The sequence below is a fragment of the Etheostoma spectabile genome, chromosome 11 (genome assembly GCF_008692095.1).
Source record: "Etheostoma spectabile isolate EspeVRDwgs_2016 chromosome 11, UIUC_Espe_1.0, whole genome shotgun sequence".
Lineage (NCBI taxonomy): Eukaryota > Metazoa > Chordata > Actinopteri > Perciformes > Percidae > Etheostoma > Etheostoma spectabile.
The window spans coordinates 52,138-69,621 of record NC_045743.1 but is presented as its reverse complement, the minus strand read 5'-3'; the positions used below and the strand labels follow the sequence as shown (position 1 = coordinate 69,621).

The 17,484-nt window shown below is 41.4% G+C and overlaps 1 protein-coding gene across 1 annotated transcript; it reads right to left on the bottom strand.

Moving 5' to 3' along the window:
- Positions 1 to 1,114: 1,114 nt before the first annotated feature.
- Positions 1,115 to 17,186, bottom strand: si:rp71-68n21.9 (kelch-like protein 9). Its single transcript, XM_032530032.1, has 11 exons — positions 16,946 to 17,186; positions 15,435 to 15,491; positions 10,732 to 10,874; positions 10,340 to 10,527; positions 9,711 to 9,843; positions 8,065 to 8,261; positions 7,719 to 7,794; positions 6,888 to 7,445; positions 6,353 to 6,532; positions 5,539 to 5,652; positions 1,115 to 1,689 (listed from the first exon to the last, which is right to left on the bottom strand). Exons 2-11 carry the CDS (start codon positions 15,437 to 15,439, stop codon positions 1,193 to 1,195), a joined length of 2,091 nt encoding a protein of 696 aa, XP_032385923.1. The 5' UTR covers positions 15,440 to 15,491; positions 16,946 to 17,186; the 3' UTR covers positions 1,115 to 1,192.
- Between the last annotated feature and the right edge of the window lie 298 nt (positions 17,187 to 17,484).

The window sequence follows — 17,484 nt, the reverse complement described above, 5'->3', positions numbered from 1 at the left end:
TTACTGCTGGATGTGTGCTCTATTTAGCTCGGTTTTATTATGAATTGTGTGGCTTTCTGTGTTAGTCTGTGTCATAATAAAGACATGCTGTCTTTATTGTCTAGCATCATGTGACTGATTATCATGAAACAAATGAGATGAGCCTCAATGTTGCTTTTGACACATTCCTTCATACTTTAAAATTATACAGAGAGATCAGCTGATTCTTCTCAGCTTGTGTGTCATCCCAGCGCTTGTTAGCAAGATAGCGTCAGGGTTGTGTTTGTTCTGTATATGAGATTTTTAGAGAGTGATGAAAAGATAAAATAAGCTTACACCATATATAACTCTGGTTATGCCAATTCTTTCAGAGCTTAATCTTTTCCTTTTTAATCACTTGGAGTCTCAATGTCCAGGGAATCAATGTCCAGGGAATCAATGTCCAGGGAATCAATGTCCAGGGAATCAATGTCCAGGGAATTTGAGAGGGAGGGTGGGTACGATGTATAGTGTCCTTTAACCCTCTGAGGACAAAAGACGCATCTTTGAATCCAAGCGATGTTTGACAACTCCTACCCAAAGTGATTTTGTAAAATTTTATTTTAGACATTTTGTTACTATTTTATTCAGATATTACGCTACTTTTGTGAACCCAAGACTTTCTGTTAACTAATTTCAAGCACCAAAACAAGTGAGTGTTGGTATGTTTTTCGCAAGAGATTTGAGAAATATTTCCGCTTTAGGGCCAAATGATCTATCTGTAAATTTCTCTGGAACAATTTTGATGTCAATACACAGAATGACGAGTTTGTGCTGAACATTTTGACACGAAACACATGGGATCATGTTATGTGCAATTACCCTTAAATGGAGAATATAGCAAAATATTTAAAAATCCCCTTAGACCACAAAGGGTTAACGTACTGAAACTGCAGAGTGAAAGCACACAAGCAGACGGAGCAGGACGGATGCTACATGGCTGACGCTAAATGCAAGGACAGCAAACGGCACTAAAGATACAGAGCAAAGTAGAGAAGTGTATCATTTTCTATGTGTTGAATGCTAACGTTAGGTAGCTGGCCACGACAGCTCGTGTTTGCAACCCACGCTGTTTCCTGTTTTGCCTTCTTTCTCCTCACAGCATGCAGGTCATTTTCTTCTTGCCAATTCTGGTCTGACAGAGTTGGAAACCCCCGACGTCTGTGGTGCATGATCAGCTCTTCGCTGTTGGCAACGGGCACTCCTGTATCTGAGCTTCATCCACTGACCCCTCTGGCAGTGTAACTGTCATTGTACAGGCACGAATCCCCCCCAGAGGCTCCAGCACGTTGAACACCTGGTCCCACACATCCTGTTCTGGATCATAACGCTGCACAATGTCAACCATGCATCTGCTGTTCCAGGAATACCCTCCCACCACGTAGATCTGTCCGTTAAACACTGTCACGCCGACATCGCTCTGGCCCCTTGACATTGGCGCCACCACCGTCCACTGGTCTGTCTCCGGGCTGTAGTATTCGCAGCCTAGGACGTCGTCGTAGTCGCTGCTGCCTCGGAAGTGATTCCCGCCCATGACGTAGAGTCTGTCTCCTACGGTGCACATGCAGTGTAGGCCGCGGAGCTCCACCATGTCGGCTCGACGACTCCACGTGTCGGCGATGGGATCGTAACACCAAAGCTCCTTCTGGAACGTGTCACGGGTTATGCCCCCTGTGTGACAAAAGAGAATCCAACAAATGTTACAGTATGTTAACATTAAAAGGTAGCTACATGACATGTATATACATGACTATTACACTTATGTGGCAGTGAACATGAACCTTTCCTAGGGTGAAAATGTGGTTGATTTTAGAGCTGCAGTTAATTATCAATTTTATTGTTGATTACGGTGATGATTTTTTTTCAATTAATCAATTATTTAGTTGATAAATGTCAAAATGAAAGCATTGATCTTAGATTTTTCATTTGAACAAATGTTTGCACTATCTACTGTCGAATGAGGCAACACAATGTTGATTGAGCTGATCAAAGCTCTTGCATTTGCAGTATTAGGACCTGGGTGTCTGTGGTGACATTCATGGGGAAAAATCCCAAGGGATGCACAGCTAGTGATGCGTTTTCCATCAACTAGCAGTGGTTTGTTTGCCAGTGAGGGTAGGCGGAGCTAACGCAAAAGACTCGCTTGTCAACTAACCTGTGTGTAAAGCAGCGTAACGTTTTTTTCTAGTCTCTGCTGGCGTTGCAAGTAAACGGTTACTGGAACGCAAAGGAGCGATGCAGATGATGAAACTTTCAAAAACACACCTGCAATTACTGCTTATTGCCATAGGTGCCACCAAAGAGCAGTAAACAAAGATCTTTGAGATTGTAACTTTGGTAATAATTAAGTATAATTCATACGTTATTCATCACACAGAGTAAATTACAATGTTTTCACTTTGTTGTTATTACACACTACAAACAAGCCTGAAATACACACACATGCTCAATACTTGAAAACTGAAAGACTATTAAATAAGTGGAGACCACTTGTTGTTTTTAAGTGTGAAAAAGATAAAACAGATAAGAGATACGATTTCTCTTCTGCTTGTAATACTCATGTTAAGCTGATGATGCAAGACACAACACTTCAATAAGATGAATGTTCACTGGTTTGTATTCTGAATCTTTCTCTCTTAGTGGTCCACAGTCACACAGCACTTAATGTGTGTACCTTTGTATAGATGTGGCAAAATGTACTTTCAATCAAATCAATTGTCCTGCAACTTTAAATCTTTTACTTTGTATCTTTTTTTAACTTAATACTGAGCCTGAGTTTCAACTTAAAAACTGGTGGAATGAAATTAATCTATGATTTAAATACAGTAAATTGTGCATTCTGGTAAACATCATCAACACATTATAGCTTATGAAAGCTGTGGGTTTAAAATGTATATAAACCCACTTCCACCACAGGTCTAGTTGTGTTTCCTGCTGCTCAGTCCTGCGTGTGAAACTTATGTTTTGGCTCTCAACCTGAGAAGCTGGTTTCCTGTCCAAGGTTGCTAAGAAACAGAAAAGAGAGCAGCTCATGAGAGTCTGCTGCTAAACAGGAAGTGGTTTTAAATCGACCTGCCACCCAAGCTTTGTCAATAAGTCATCTCGTCAAAAGGGACGCTTTTTGTCGCTTGTAGACAATTTTGCAAAAACTGTTTTTAGAAGTGAAATAAAACATTCTGTCTTGAGGACACTAGTCAGAGCTCCAATGTGGTCTGAGTCCTACAAGCTGCTGAACTGTTATGCCGTTTTTCCACTGCATGGCCTCGATTCTACTCACCTTTTTTGGTTTTCAATTCATTTTGGTTTACAAAAAAAAGTCCCTGGTACCTGTTACAGGCACTATTTTTAGTACCATCTTAGTCGAGTTCCAAGCGGGCCGAGGCGATACCGAAAGGTGACGTAAAAACTTGCAGACTACTGATTGGTCGGAGAGAATACACTATTCGTTGTTCAGGGTGTCTTGAACAAACCCGCCATGTTTCAACAATATTCAGTTTTTTCTTTTGCTGCCTTAAGCTTCTTTTGAAACTAAATTTGCCTTTGATGATCAAAAACCATAAACCTTTGACATCATGCATAAGGCAGAACTGATCTGCAATGGAAAAAGGAGGACAGGGCACCGCAGGCAAGTCGAATCGAGCCAAATTGAGCAGGTACCATTGATGGAAAAACACCATAAGACTCCCAATCGAATGTCAGGGCTGAGTGAGTTTCCCTGCAGGGTGGTTGTGGGTGATTCTACTGTCAAGGACTAAATCCTAAATCCTCTGTCTGTCCTGATAGGGTAGATAGATAGATAGATAGATAGATGATAGATAGATAGATATAGATAGATAGATGATAGATATTTATTGACCCAAAAATATTGGAAATTACAGTGTTACAGCAGCACACCAAATATACATACATACAATATACATGAAAAAATTAAATAATAACAAAATAGAATAAAATTAAGAAAAGTATTTAAACTATACAAAAATGGAAAAAAAAAAAAGTGCAACTGTTTAAGTATGAGCATGCTAAAAAAGTAAATGACCCAATCGGGCCGGTTGCCCTTATTGTAATATTTTGGTGTCTCGAGTCTCATCTAGCCCCAGGATGACGTGTTGAAGAGTTTTATTGTTGAGGTAGGAATGATTTTCCCGTAGCGGTCCGTGCGGCATTTAAACTGTGGAGCCTCTTAGAGAAGCTGCTCCTCTGTTGGACCAGTGTGGGGTGGAGAGGGTGGTCAGGGTTATCCATGATAGATAACAGTTTGTTCAGTGACCTCCTCTCCACCTCCATCCAGTGTTGATTCCAGAGGGTTTGTGATGTTTTATAGCACGCCCATCAGGAAGACGCATCATCATTCATTTGAAAGGTAGTGTTTGCCTTGTGCACACACTCTGTGCCCCATTACTAATATATTAGCAAGGTTAGTAAGTCCAGAATTATGGTTTCTAGTTTTGTTTCAGACTGAAGGTTTAGAGCTCTTTTTTTAAAAGCTTTTAAGTGTTCACATCAGGTCTTCTTCTGCTTGTGGGAAATTTAATTCAGTTTTAACAACAATTTTAATCACTTTTGGGGAGTGTGAAGACTTTTTTTTGTTTTTTTAAAGAGATGGTATCTGTCACAGCTCAGGAAATGCAGGACCCAAATGCAGAAAAGCAGACTGGTAATTTGTTGAAACACTTAAAAATACCTTTGCTTGGGTATTATTCAATAATGACTGTCAAGTTGCATGCAAGTGGGGAGAAACCTTATTAAGGAAGTAAATTTGGATGCACAGGTGTGCCAAGCGCGTTGTGTCATAACTGTGTGTCAAAGTTGCGTCCTCCTACGAATAGTCAATGTTGATTTCTTTTCACACAAAGGCAAGCTTTCTATATCTCCAACCGTGGCTGTGATGTTTTCCTAACCACATAGTACTAAAAGCCAGACCTTTACCTTAGAGATAGCAGAACAGAAAATGAGAGTCATCACAGCGGTCGTAGTTGTAGGTTAGGGAGTCGCTGACTTCTTATTTAGGTATGAGGACTTCACACCGTTGTGCATCATCCATTGTGCCTTTTAACACATTCTGAAGTAGTTTTGGGTCCATCTTATTAAATAAGCAACTTTAGCTCTGTGCTCGTGTGCTGTTTGAAAACATTACATTTACTTTGAACCACTGCCACCTTAGTTTATTTTATAAATTGTGAATTTGATTTCATCTTTTAGCTCTTTGGTACTTTACTTATTGCTGTGCTATGAAAACAGAAGTCAGCTGAACAATTGTTTTCAGACAATGTGAAACAAATTGTTATATTTCATCATGAATGTTGTATACATAGTCAATGGAAAGACTACGGTGCAAACGATGATGCAAAGGAGCGTCCGATCACAGAAGGCTTGTATCATGTGGTGGCGCCGGCAATTTTGTTGCCATCACTTAGAATTCGTCATGGGGGCAACAGAAACCATGCACTACAAGATAAACCCTGAGTGTGTGTTAGCCTACCTTATGGACCATGAGTCTAATAATAAAGGCTATCTTACCTGAGATGTACATTAGATCCCCGTGAACTGTTCCAGCGTGTCCATAGTGAGGCTCCACCATGTTGTTCACAAAGGTCCACTCATTTTTCTTCAGGTTGTAGCACTCCACCGTGTCTGATCAAAGTGACAGAGAGATGTTTGGGGAAAAGCAGAATTTTATTTAAGTATCGGGTCTATTTTTACAAGTGCAAGCAAAGAATCCAGATTCATATATTTCTTTTTTTGCCCAGTTAAAAAAAATCTCCAGTAGTAGTGACTGCAGTCATAGCAGCAGCATTTTGAGTATACTGTAAGTTCTGGTTTTAGAACTTTTCTTAAATTTTTTTGTTGATATGCTAGTTGAAAAGGGATATAATCTATGTTTTTACTCAACTGAACAATGGGAGAGGGGTGGCTCCTATCAGCCTTCTGAATCACTTGATTCTACAGCTCCCTTCAGCTTTAAACACTTGACATTAAGTTCCAGTTCATTGTTTAGCTGTCCGGCTCACCACTGTACTGTTTTGTTTCACTCTTACTGCTTTCAAAGTGTAATTTTCAGCTGCAGCAGGCTGCTGTTTTCAGCCAAAAAGCTTTAAAAAAAAAAACTGTACACTACCTGCTATGCACTAAACAGCAGACAGTTAGGGACTTACAGTTAGGGACTAGCTAATCAACATAGTCAGGTTTTTTCCTCAGGAGTTTGGGGTGACCAAAAACAGAGCTAAAAATGATTGAACACTGTACATTCATCAGGTGGCCAGAAACACAACTTATGAATAAATGTCAGCCTACAGTATAAAAGCAGTACTGACTGCAGTGGAACAATAATTACCAATCTCTCCTGAGGCGTTCCTTCCTCCGACTGCAAACAGTTTCCCCTTCAGAGTGCTTAGGTGGAAGAAAGTCCTCTTTTCGTTGAGTGAAGCAATCTCCAGCCACTTGTCGAAGCGCGGGTCGTAGCGGTAGGCGCTGTCAATGGCCGTCTTACCCTTGGTGTCGTAGGTGCTCTGGCCTGTGAAGTCAACAAGAATCAGAGTTAATCAAAGCGGATGGGGGATGCATTCTTATAAAATCAGTTATTTATAGTTCTTATTTTTTAATATAATTTGGCATTACTTTGATTCATGATGCACGAAGTACCATGACTTTTAAGGACTTTAACTTGTAAAAAAAAGTCCTGGTCCACAGTTCCCATTTGCCAAGCCAACAATGGCTGGGTCACAGTATGTTTCTGTACTCTAGGATTTTCAACCATGGAGAACATACTTCTATTATTTAAATGGACCATGAGTGCCATTTTGTCATTTTAGCTTCCTGTATTTGGTGCATTTTTGAGAGTGTATAGTGTGAACTGTAGGTGTTCTGACCTCCAACAATAAAGAGGAAGCCGCCTAGAAGAGCCACTCCATGCTGGTAACGCGGTGCCTCCATAGGCTTCAGCGCCCGCCAATAGCCCGTCTTTTCATCATACAGCCTCAGCTCCCGGCTCACCACCAGCTGCTGCCGCATCACACCACCCAGAGCCAGGATGTGGGTGTTGTTTGAGCGTATTTGTGTGCGATCAGTCTGCAGAGCTGGCTGCATGAAAGGCATCATCTGGTAGTTGCTGGCCTCCAGCAGGAGGTTCACACAGGCTGTCTCAGAGCGCATCATGGAGTCTCCTCCCTCTTCTTCTTCCTGGGAGATCTGAATCAGCTCGCTGGGGCTCATCAATGGGAAGCGAATATGGCGCATCAAGGCGTAGACAGAGGAGCGGCGACTGGGGGAGTTGTGTTCAAGCCATCCTTTGGCGATGTGGTAGAGGTCCATCTCAGAGAAACCCTTTAGGGAGTTGTTGGACAGAGCTTTGGCCATGCTGGTTTCAGAGAGCTGGAGGTAGCGGCCACACTCCACCAACGCTGAGAGGTTCTGGCTCACAAACTCACCTAGGGTTGATACAACAAAGAGGATCAACATCGATAACAATGATTCTCCATCATCATCATCATCCAACATGGTTAATTTTAGTTTTTGAAAAAAAAAAACGGTACAAATAATGGACCATATTAGGGATTGTAAATGTTTAATTGAAGAGAATCTGAAATGTTGAAACTTCCAATACAGAGGCTCCAATCACATCTTCCAACTCATCTACATATTAATTAACATTTAAGAAAGATTGCACTTTCAATGCTGTGCTCTGTTTTAAGAACGCTCACCTATATTCTGCTGAACATCCTCCAGAAGCAGGTCTGTGGCCATGTTCTCCACCTCCACACAATTATCAATGGTGATCTGCATTGAAGAACAACATTTAAAGGGAATGTATGAAATTAATGTAAGTAAAAAAAATATTCTTGGCACTGCATTGAATTTCTCTATTTTGCAGCTGCAACTGTTAACAATCAAAAAGGTCACTCATAAATGTCTTTCATTTTGTACTGTATAATTGAAACACTAAGGGAGAGAGAGGGCATTAAAGGACAGGGAAGCACCCAGGGGGAATCTGGCAGCTTGATAAGCTAGACCTCTAATGAATTTATGCAACATCATAAAATCCCTCACCTCACTGCTCAGAAGCTGATTACAGAAGCTCAGGACAGGCATGACCTGCAAGAAGTTTGCAGCCTCCAGCGTGTCCTGGAGATTACCCATGTCCAGGCTGACTTTGGATGTGTAAATGAAGTCTATAATGTTCTTTAAACCCGACTTAGTGACCCCATGCAGCTTGATCTCTCTCATCTCCTGCTCTCTCATGCCTCCTGAACAAGAACAAAACAAAGAGACAAAGACAAGGTGAATGAATTGTTTCAGAAGAACTGTCTTGTGCAGGGAGGATGCCAAAGTGCACATTCAGCAAGACACAAAGACAACTCTGACACTGTAAAGCCTGGCCGCTCACACATTATATGGGTGAGGATATTCAAAGCACCGTGGTTAATTATGTTTTCAAATGCAGAAACCTTCTGTGAAGCTCAAACTGAAAGGAAATTAAACGCAAAGTGTCTTTACTTTACTATTTGTGAATGTTTATCTAAAAATGAAAGTATGAGTGGCGCTCTGATAACAATAAAGAAGTTGGTATTTTATATTTACCTCCATTGAAAAGAGTAGTAGTAGACTAATAGTAGTAGTAGTATATTTTAGCAGAACTAGTAGTAGCTGTATTGATAGCACACGCTAAAGTTAGCATGTGAGCATGCTAATAATAGCCTGACAAGCTAAGTCTTAGATGTTTTTAACCTTAACTGTATGTAAAAACATGGCTTTTATTTGTGGTGATAATTAGCAAATTTTAGCATGTTATCATAGTAATAAAGATGGTCAAAATTGTTAAAATTGTACCAGCTACTGTTGAGTTTTAAAAAGTAAAAAACAATGTAGCCAGGTTAGGATAATATTCTTTGTCTCTGTGAAGAGGTCAAGACAGGCCCTGTTGTCCCTCACCTTCCCTCTCTGGTCCTCTGTCTCTGAAGAATTGATAAGGCCAAATCTATCAGTTAACATACACGAGGCAGCTCACTGTCCCCACAGGAAAGGTAATGGCTGTCCCAGCCTTTTGGGACTTGATTGGAACAAAGCATATGCATTCAGTAGTTTGAAAATAGGTGACGCTGACTTGGATCCTGTGGCCAGGTGTGGTCTAATTTGACCAATAAGGAGAGTTTTCACTTGAGGAACCACCCTCTACTCTAGGGAATACATGTGTGTGATTTAGAAATTTTCAGGACTGATCTAATGTGACTCCATCAGGGAGAAGCATGGATCAGGTCCGCTGTCAGCTGCAGTGTTATTACGTTTTGTGTCTTATTGTCTTTGTCAAATCATCTTCATCATTTTGTTTCATTAAACCTTTTGTTAATTCTCCATTGGAACTCTGGCCTCTCTTCATCCTCATCAAATCAAAGAACACGGGTTGGTTAATTTTACCTAACACTATAAATCAACAGCATTTTAGCAGGAGCATGTTTGCATGTAGCTTAATGGAAGACCAGCTCTCAGAGCAGCTAGCATGGCTGTGGAATCTTGTCGATACTGTGGTCTGTGGTGGATTCTTGAAATGTGTTTCTAATGTCCTGTCCATCCAAATGTAGTGTTGTTGTCACATGCTAATGCACTTGACACTGTGTGTATTTCACCATGTCTTGAACTTAAAAGCCCAACTGTCCTAGATTGTCTGTTTTCAACCCAATGAAACCAGGACATCTCACCTGTGAACATTGCCTTGAAATAGTCACTGCACGAAGCCATGATGACTCTGTGGACTGGGAAAGTGGCTGTGCTGTCCCCGGGAACCAAGACGACATCACAGAGAGTCTCATCTGCCCGAAAAGCATCAAAGCCCTGGAGGAAAAACAATACTTCTCATGAACGGGCTTCACATGTTGCATTTTTTTTATATCAGTTATTTGTCATGATAAAGGTATGAAATTGCTGAGGGGATTGATGCTCCTACTAGATTCTTCTTTGTCTCTTTAATGGTGTTGGATTTGGGGGGTATATCACAAACAGTATGCAACAGTAGGAGGACCAGATCATTTTAAAGATGCTTTTACCTTCAGTTTAGTGTGAGACAAATTCTTTAAATCCCCATCATAACATAAGGTATTATGTTTTAATCTAATGTGGTTCTTATTTAGAAGAAAAATAGACTATAGTCAAATGAATTGATGATTAAAATGATAAATTGAAGTTAAAAGCTACAAAAAGTACCTTTTCTGTGTTATTGGCAAAATTGAAAACCCCACACCAATTCCAGGGATTTAATCAATGTAGAGAACGTTTTGCTTTCTTCTATATTTGTGTCCCCAAATAAATTGTTGTTAATAAGAAACAATACCTGCAAAACCGCTGCTCCATGGTCAGTGCTGCTGAACACCTTGGACAGCGGCCGAGGGGGAAGTTTGGGCTTTGTGGATTTGTCTGGGCGCTTAGGTGGCATTTCCATGGGTGGAGGTAGCGGAGCTGGAGCAGGAACCGGAGCTGGAGGTGAATGTGGAGCAGGGGCTGGTGGAGAAGGCCTGTCATCTGTCAAACCCAATTAGAGAACAGATATTGAAAGATGAGGAAAGACATGATGCTGTTGTTGCTGCAGGTGCTTGGCACTGCTACACTACTACACTTTGGACACAAACCTCACGTAAATTTCTTCTTGTCATCATATCAGATAGGATCAATAATTTGTAATAGAAATCAAAGCTACAGAGAGCCAGTGAGAACACACGCACAAACCTTGTTGAACAGGTCTGTCAGGTGGAGCAGGAAGTCTCTCCGGCTGAGCGGGAGGTCTCGGAGGATCCCTGGACTGATGCCTGCTGCCCAGGCGAGACAATCTGAGGCTCAGCCTCCCTGGCCCGCTGTCATCTCCACTGCCCCTACAGAGGAGGAGAAGGAGGAGGAGAAGGAGGAGGAGAAGGATGAGGAGAAGGATAAGGAGAAGGATGAGGAGAAGGACGAGGAGAAGGATGAGGAGGAGGACACTTTCAAGACCAGCATGTACTTCATTCACATCATTCATTCAAACTTGAAGTCAGTGCTACCAAATTTCACCAGCATGTTTCTTGTCACACCAGAGGAAACAAAACTTTAGACCATGTTTACACAAACATGGCTGGAGCCTACGTCGCGACACCCCTCCCCCACCTGGGACAGTCAGATCACCTTTCTTTGTTCCTCACCCCCAAATATGCACCTCTCATCAACGCGTGAAGCCATCAGTGAAGACCATCAAGGTGTGGCCTGCAGGAGCAGATTCATCACTTCAGGAAAGGTTTCTACACACAGACTGGAGTACGTTTGCTACTCAAGCCACCAGTGGCTCTCACACGGACATTGACTGCTACACCTCCTCTGTACTGGATTATATTAACACCACCATAGACACTGTTACAACCCAGAAGCAGATCACCACATACCCAAATCAGAAGCCATGGATGAACAGGAAAGTGCGACTCCTATTGAAGACACGCAATACTGCCTTCAGATCAGGAGACGCACAGGCCTATAGCACATCCAGGGCAAATCTGAAAAGGGCATCAAAGAGGCCAAGCACTGCTACAAGCTGAAGATAGAGGGACACTTCTCCAACGCTGATCCTCGACGCATGTGGCAGGGCATTCAGGCCATCAGTGACTATAAACCCACTCACTCCACCCCGTAGCCACTGATGTCAACTTCCTGAACGAGCTTAATGACTTTTATGCTCGCTTTGAAAGAGACAACAGAGAAACTGCCACCAAGCTCAAACCCTCAGCTGACCACCCCCCCATCACACTCTCCTCCACAGATGTCTGCAAGGCACTGAGCACGATCAGCACGCACAAGGCTGCTGGACCGGATAACATCCCTGGACGCGTACTCAGGGCATGTGCGGAGCAGCTCGCTGGAGTTTTTACAGACATCTTCAACCTGTCTCTTGCCCAAGCTGCTGTACCAACATGCTTTAAATGCACGTCCATTGTGCCAGTGCCAAAACACTCCAGCCCGAAGTGCCTTAACGACTACCGCCCTGTAGCACTCACACCCATCGTAATGAAGTGCTTTGAGCGGCTGGTCCTGGCACACCTAAAGGACTCGCTACCATCAACATTGGACTCACACCAGTTCGCCTACCGTAGCAATAGGAGCACAGAGGATGCGGTTTCCATGGCACTGCACTCTGTGCTCACACATCTGGACAATAAGAACACTTATGCACGAATACTGTTTGTTGACTTCAGCTCAGCATTCAACACTGTCATCCCGGCTAAGTTAATAGCCAAACTTGGAGACCTGGGCATCAACACCTCCACGTGCAATTGGATTTTGGACTTTCTTACCAACAGACCCCAGAATGTTCGATCAGGCTCCAACTGCTCCACGTCCATCACACTCAACACTGGTGTACCACAGGGCTGTGTGCTGAGCCCGTTTCTCTACTCCCTCTTCACCTCCGACTGCAAGCCTGTGTACGAATCTAATTCCATCATCAAGTTTGCGGACGACACTACGGTGATTGGTCTCATCAGCAACAACGATGAGACTGCCTACAGGGAAGAGATCCAGCACCTGGCCACATGGTGCACTGAAAATAACCAGCTCCTCAACACCACCAAAACCAAGGAGCTCATCGTGGACTTCAGAAAGGAGCCAAGAGGCACGCACGACACCATCCACATCGATGGAATGGCTGTTGAGCGTGTCTCCAGTTTCAAGTTTCTGGGGATCCACATCTCGGCGGACATGTCCTGGTCAACCAACACCTCCTGCCTGGTCAAGAAGGCTCACCAGCGCCTCTTCTTCCTGAGGACACTGAGGAAGAATCAGCTTTCCTCAACTATCCTGGTGAACTTCTATCGCTGTGCAATAGAAAGCATCCTGACAAACTGTGCAACAGTGTGGTATGGGAGCTGTTCTGTTGCAGAGCGCAAGGCACTGCAGCGGGTGGTGAAAACCGCCCAGCGCATCACCGGGACTCCACTGCCCGCCATCGAGCACATCCAGAGGAAACGCTGTCTGCATCGAGCTCGCAGCATCCTGAAGGACTCCTCTCACCCAGCCCACAGACTGTTTTCTCTCCTGCCCTCCGGCAGGCGTTCAGGGTCCTCCGAACCAGGACCAGCAGACTAAAGAACAGTTTTTTCCCCAGAGCTGTCTCTTTATTGAACTCTAATCCTCATTGATCCCACTCCCCTCATATACTGACAGACTCTCCTCTCCCTCCTCACACCTGCCTCCATTTTGTTATCTGCAATATTATAATGTTCATCTGCACTGCTGACTGTTACTATAGTAACGACTGTTTACATCTGCATCTTTTGCACTACTTACCTTTTTGCACTACCTACATTTCATTTGCACTGCTGACTGTTTATTTATATACAGTACCAATTGTTTACATTTACATCCGCACTACCGTACTTTAACTGTAATATGCAATTACTTTCCACCGCACTTTAATTCGGATAGTTTCTGCCCAAACTTTACCTTATTTCATTAGTATATTATGCTGTTTGCACATATCTGTAAAAAATTTGCAATTATAGTAATATCCACCAAATTCCTAGCTGTAAATCTTGCTCACAATACCTGTTATCTATATTTTGTATTCATAGGACAAACCCATCTGTAAAACTCTGTTTATAATAGTATTCTTTTCTATATTTATTCATTACATATCCATGTCTTGCACTTACGGAACCATTGTATATATCCTGCACTTACTGCTATTGCACTTCTGGTTAGACCCAAACTGCATTTCGTTGCCTTGTACCTGTACATGTGTAATGACAATAAAGTTGAATCTAATCTAATTTTGCATCCTCAACATCAACAGAGGCATCAGGCTTTCAAGAATTATAATGTTGAGCCTGCATCCATAACAGTTTGTAAGAATTTAATGTTTTAGATTTAAGATTTTTTCATGTTTTGAGTTTGATGAAGTGTAAGGTTTGTTAGCTATGTATTAAAGGTCAACTGAAACACAAAAGTCTTAAAGGAACATGTTCTACACAACACAGGGATGTGTGAGGTACAGTAACATGACTTATGAATTTTAGGAGGAACTGAACTTGAAACTGAAAGGTACAGCACGTTTGTAACATGCATGTCTCAAATATCTCCTGTCTGAGGAGAGGAGCTAATGTCCTTTTGGTGCTTTATAGATTGTATATAAGGACAGATCTTCTGAAGGCACGGGAGAAGACGCCAATGTTCTCTCCCGTGCACACGTAATGAAGGTTTTGATTCATCACACCGAGCGACTCTGCACTTTTTAAGACAACAAGATGAGAAATTTTATGAAAAGCTTCATGGTCTTTATATTGTCAACCTATTATGTACGATGCATTTATTGGAAATGAGGGTAAAACTAAAGCAGTGACAGTAAGCTTACCAAACTTTTCCATTAAGTGTTTTGGAGTTTTATCACTCAACACTTCCTCTTAGGTTGTGTACAAATACCGTCTTCCTTCAGCTGACTTGGCAGACTCTACAAACACGGTGAATTTACCCATCTCTAATCCGAATCATTTGATTAATGAAATGTCCTCAAAGAAGCCCTGCAGCAAACAAAAGTGCCTTACTGTATCTGTTTTGTACTGCATGTCCTGTGATCTAAAAAGGAGGAACCAGTGAATCATGTTCAAGTCAAGCACTCCTTCCCTTGAAACTGTTTCCTGACATGTTAAGTCTGGGTCAAAAACGGAAACAAATATAAATGTGAAGACATTATGTAAAACAAAGGCAAGAATGTGTTTAAAATGTTTCAGTTTTAAATTCAGAGAAAGAAGGTAAAGCATTTTCTCATTTTTGATTAACTTTTCGAATTGAAATATACATGAAAAGCATTAAGGATAATAATAAGGAGCCTAGTCCACCACCAAAATATTGATAACACAGGATTGGAACCTGCTGTCATTCTTAAATTGATTGACAGGTCTCGTAATACACAGAACACCACTGGAAAACAAGTAAATCTATCTGAATTCTTTGTTTTTCATGCTTTTTAAGTGTGTTTCCGCACAATTTAAATTCCAAGCAGTTATTAATAGCTTTAATCGTTGTTTAGAATTGAATAGAATAGAAGTGTGCAGTGCAGAGTATAAATGCCTAAATATTCACATATTTAAACATATTTCAATGCTTAAAAAATGTAATCTTTAAAAAACACAGCATGTGGATACTGTCACTCTGAGCATTACACACATCTTAGGGATGCAAATGGTTGATGCAAAATGGATGTAGGCTGAAAGGTAAGAAGACAATAGGGAAATCCAACACTTTAATGTTCTGTGATGTTGTTTCAAAGCTCAGTACTCCAGTAAGTGATGAGACCAACAACCCCCTTAACTATTAGCACTGGTATATATTATACAAGCATGTTGAATTATTGCAAAAAATGTGAAATATCAAGAGGAGAAATGTTGAAAAACACCTCACCCTCAAAAACACCTTACCCCATTTCATTGGCCTCCTCTGGCTGAGGATGCTGGTTGTTCCGCTGGTGAGACTTTCTACATGGAGACATGATAAAAGCTTCAGTGAACACAACATTACTTTTTAATCTTTGCAGGGTTGTTTGGTAGTAGAGTGTGTAGAGTGTTGTTTTGACCCCAGAAGAAAACATCTACAGGAAATGTTCATTCATGCTGATTTTTTTTTTACTTCTTCTCTAAGCCAACTCATCTTTGACAATATTTGTTGTGTCTCTCTCAACAGTGTAGTCTGATTTATCGTTAAGTTTCCCCTGTATCAAGTTATTCATCCTGTTGTGATGTTCTCTTTTCTAAATCTTTTTTAGCTATTTCTCTTTCCCTGACAAACAGCATTAATGTCTCAATATGCCGAAGTCTGTCGGCAACGACAGTTCGAGGAAGTTTTGTTTACTGCGTTGTGGTTTTTCTTCTAAATCAGCTGCAGCGATGTTTGGTGTAACTTTTAATGTACTGCAAACACCTGTACTACCCGGTGGTATACCAGTATGTAACTGTATGGCATTACATCCTTGTCATTCAAGATTCAAAACACCGAAATGTAAAGCATGAACGAAATACCGAGCATGGCTTCTTTTAAAAACACAGATAAAAATAATAAGAAATAGTCGTCTTCTCCACACTCCATAATTATCTTTTATCTATGGTTATTTGTCTTTTCAGTTTCCACTATATATAATGAGAGTAATATCTTAGATTTTTATAGCTTGTTTCAGGGGAACCAAGAATGCTTCACAGGAAGACTGTTACAGTTACTATAACCACGGTACATTGATATGGTATTTATTGGTATATTTTTACATTTCTGTGATCATATTTGTCATGATCTTATTTGTTTGAACAGGTGTTTGCGCACAATAAAAATGGTGACAGTTGCTGCCTCCCACACATTATACAACTGACAAGTGTGTAAATGACTTTGTGTCCTTTTTCGACAATACACAGTAAAAAAAAATGCTTTTGGATAAAGAAAACGCTTGTTATTGATATTTTACTGTTTTATTGTGTAACTGAAATCTGACTTCTGTCATCTTCACCTCCCACCCTCCCGCCGTAATGGTGCAACTTTTATGAAATGTAATTTACTGTAAAACCACTTATTGTTGCATCTTCGCATTATTTGATAACCTAAAAGCATTGGTTAAAATATACCAAAAATGTATAAAGGCATCTAGGTAAAGCTTTTCCAAATTTAGCTTTTATCAACTTTAGATCACCTCTTACATTAACCAAAGTGAGACACAGTGACCGCACTCAAGCTCTTTCTCAACTGACAAGTGTGATAACGAAAAGACAAAGTGTCACATATGCTTTCAAAACTAAACGAAATGCATCACTGCACCCTAAATGCACCTTCCTGTACAGCTGAGTGAAGTGTGTACACACATGTGAATTTGTGGAACTTTAATGTTCTCTGATGGAGCCTCGCACAAAGCTGGATCTGAAATATGTACAAACACCTGTGGGTGACCTACCTGGAAGAAATTCTCCTCAGCAGACTGGACCCTAGACCTCCCTCCAGCCTGTTCGTCTAACAAACCAGATCTCCGAGAGGAATACAGAAGAAAACGCCTGCTGCACTGCGCCAGCTGGTTTGGAGAGTCGAAGCGTTTGGGTGAGCATCAACGTTTCTTTGCCTCAAACGAGACCTCAGCCACTTCCTGTGCTACTTCTCTTTCTTGCTGTCTGCGCCTTCTTGCATCTCCCAACTCCACTGTGACACACTTGTGATACTGTTTCACAAGCTGTTTTTTTTTATGTTTCGAGATGAGCATATAGGCAAACTAGCAGGCCTTCGATTGCCTGTGTAGATAAGCGTGATAACCCAAATGGAGGAATGAATCATCTGATATTGTCATTCTTATATTTCTTGGTATTTTGATGTATTTTGCTGGATGAAAGTTGAAAACATCAAAATCTCCAACACTGGGCAAAATGATAAATAGCACTACAGGTAAGGATTTTAGGCTGAACTGTCCCTTTAAAACACAGAATGGAGCTTTTTTTTAAAACA

Bases quoted from the DNA above. Each gene is read 5' to 3' on its own strand.
- si:rp71-68n21.9 (XM_032530032.1), bottom strand. The intron at 10,528-10,731 runs GTTTGTGCGTGT...TGGGTTTGACAG, and splicing joins TGACAGACCTGTTCAACAAG to ATGACAGGCCTTCTCCACCA. The intron at 6,533-6,887 runs GTCAGAACACCT...TTGACTTCACAG, and splicing joins CTTCCTCTTTATTGTTGGAG to GCCAGAGCACCTACGACACC.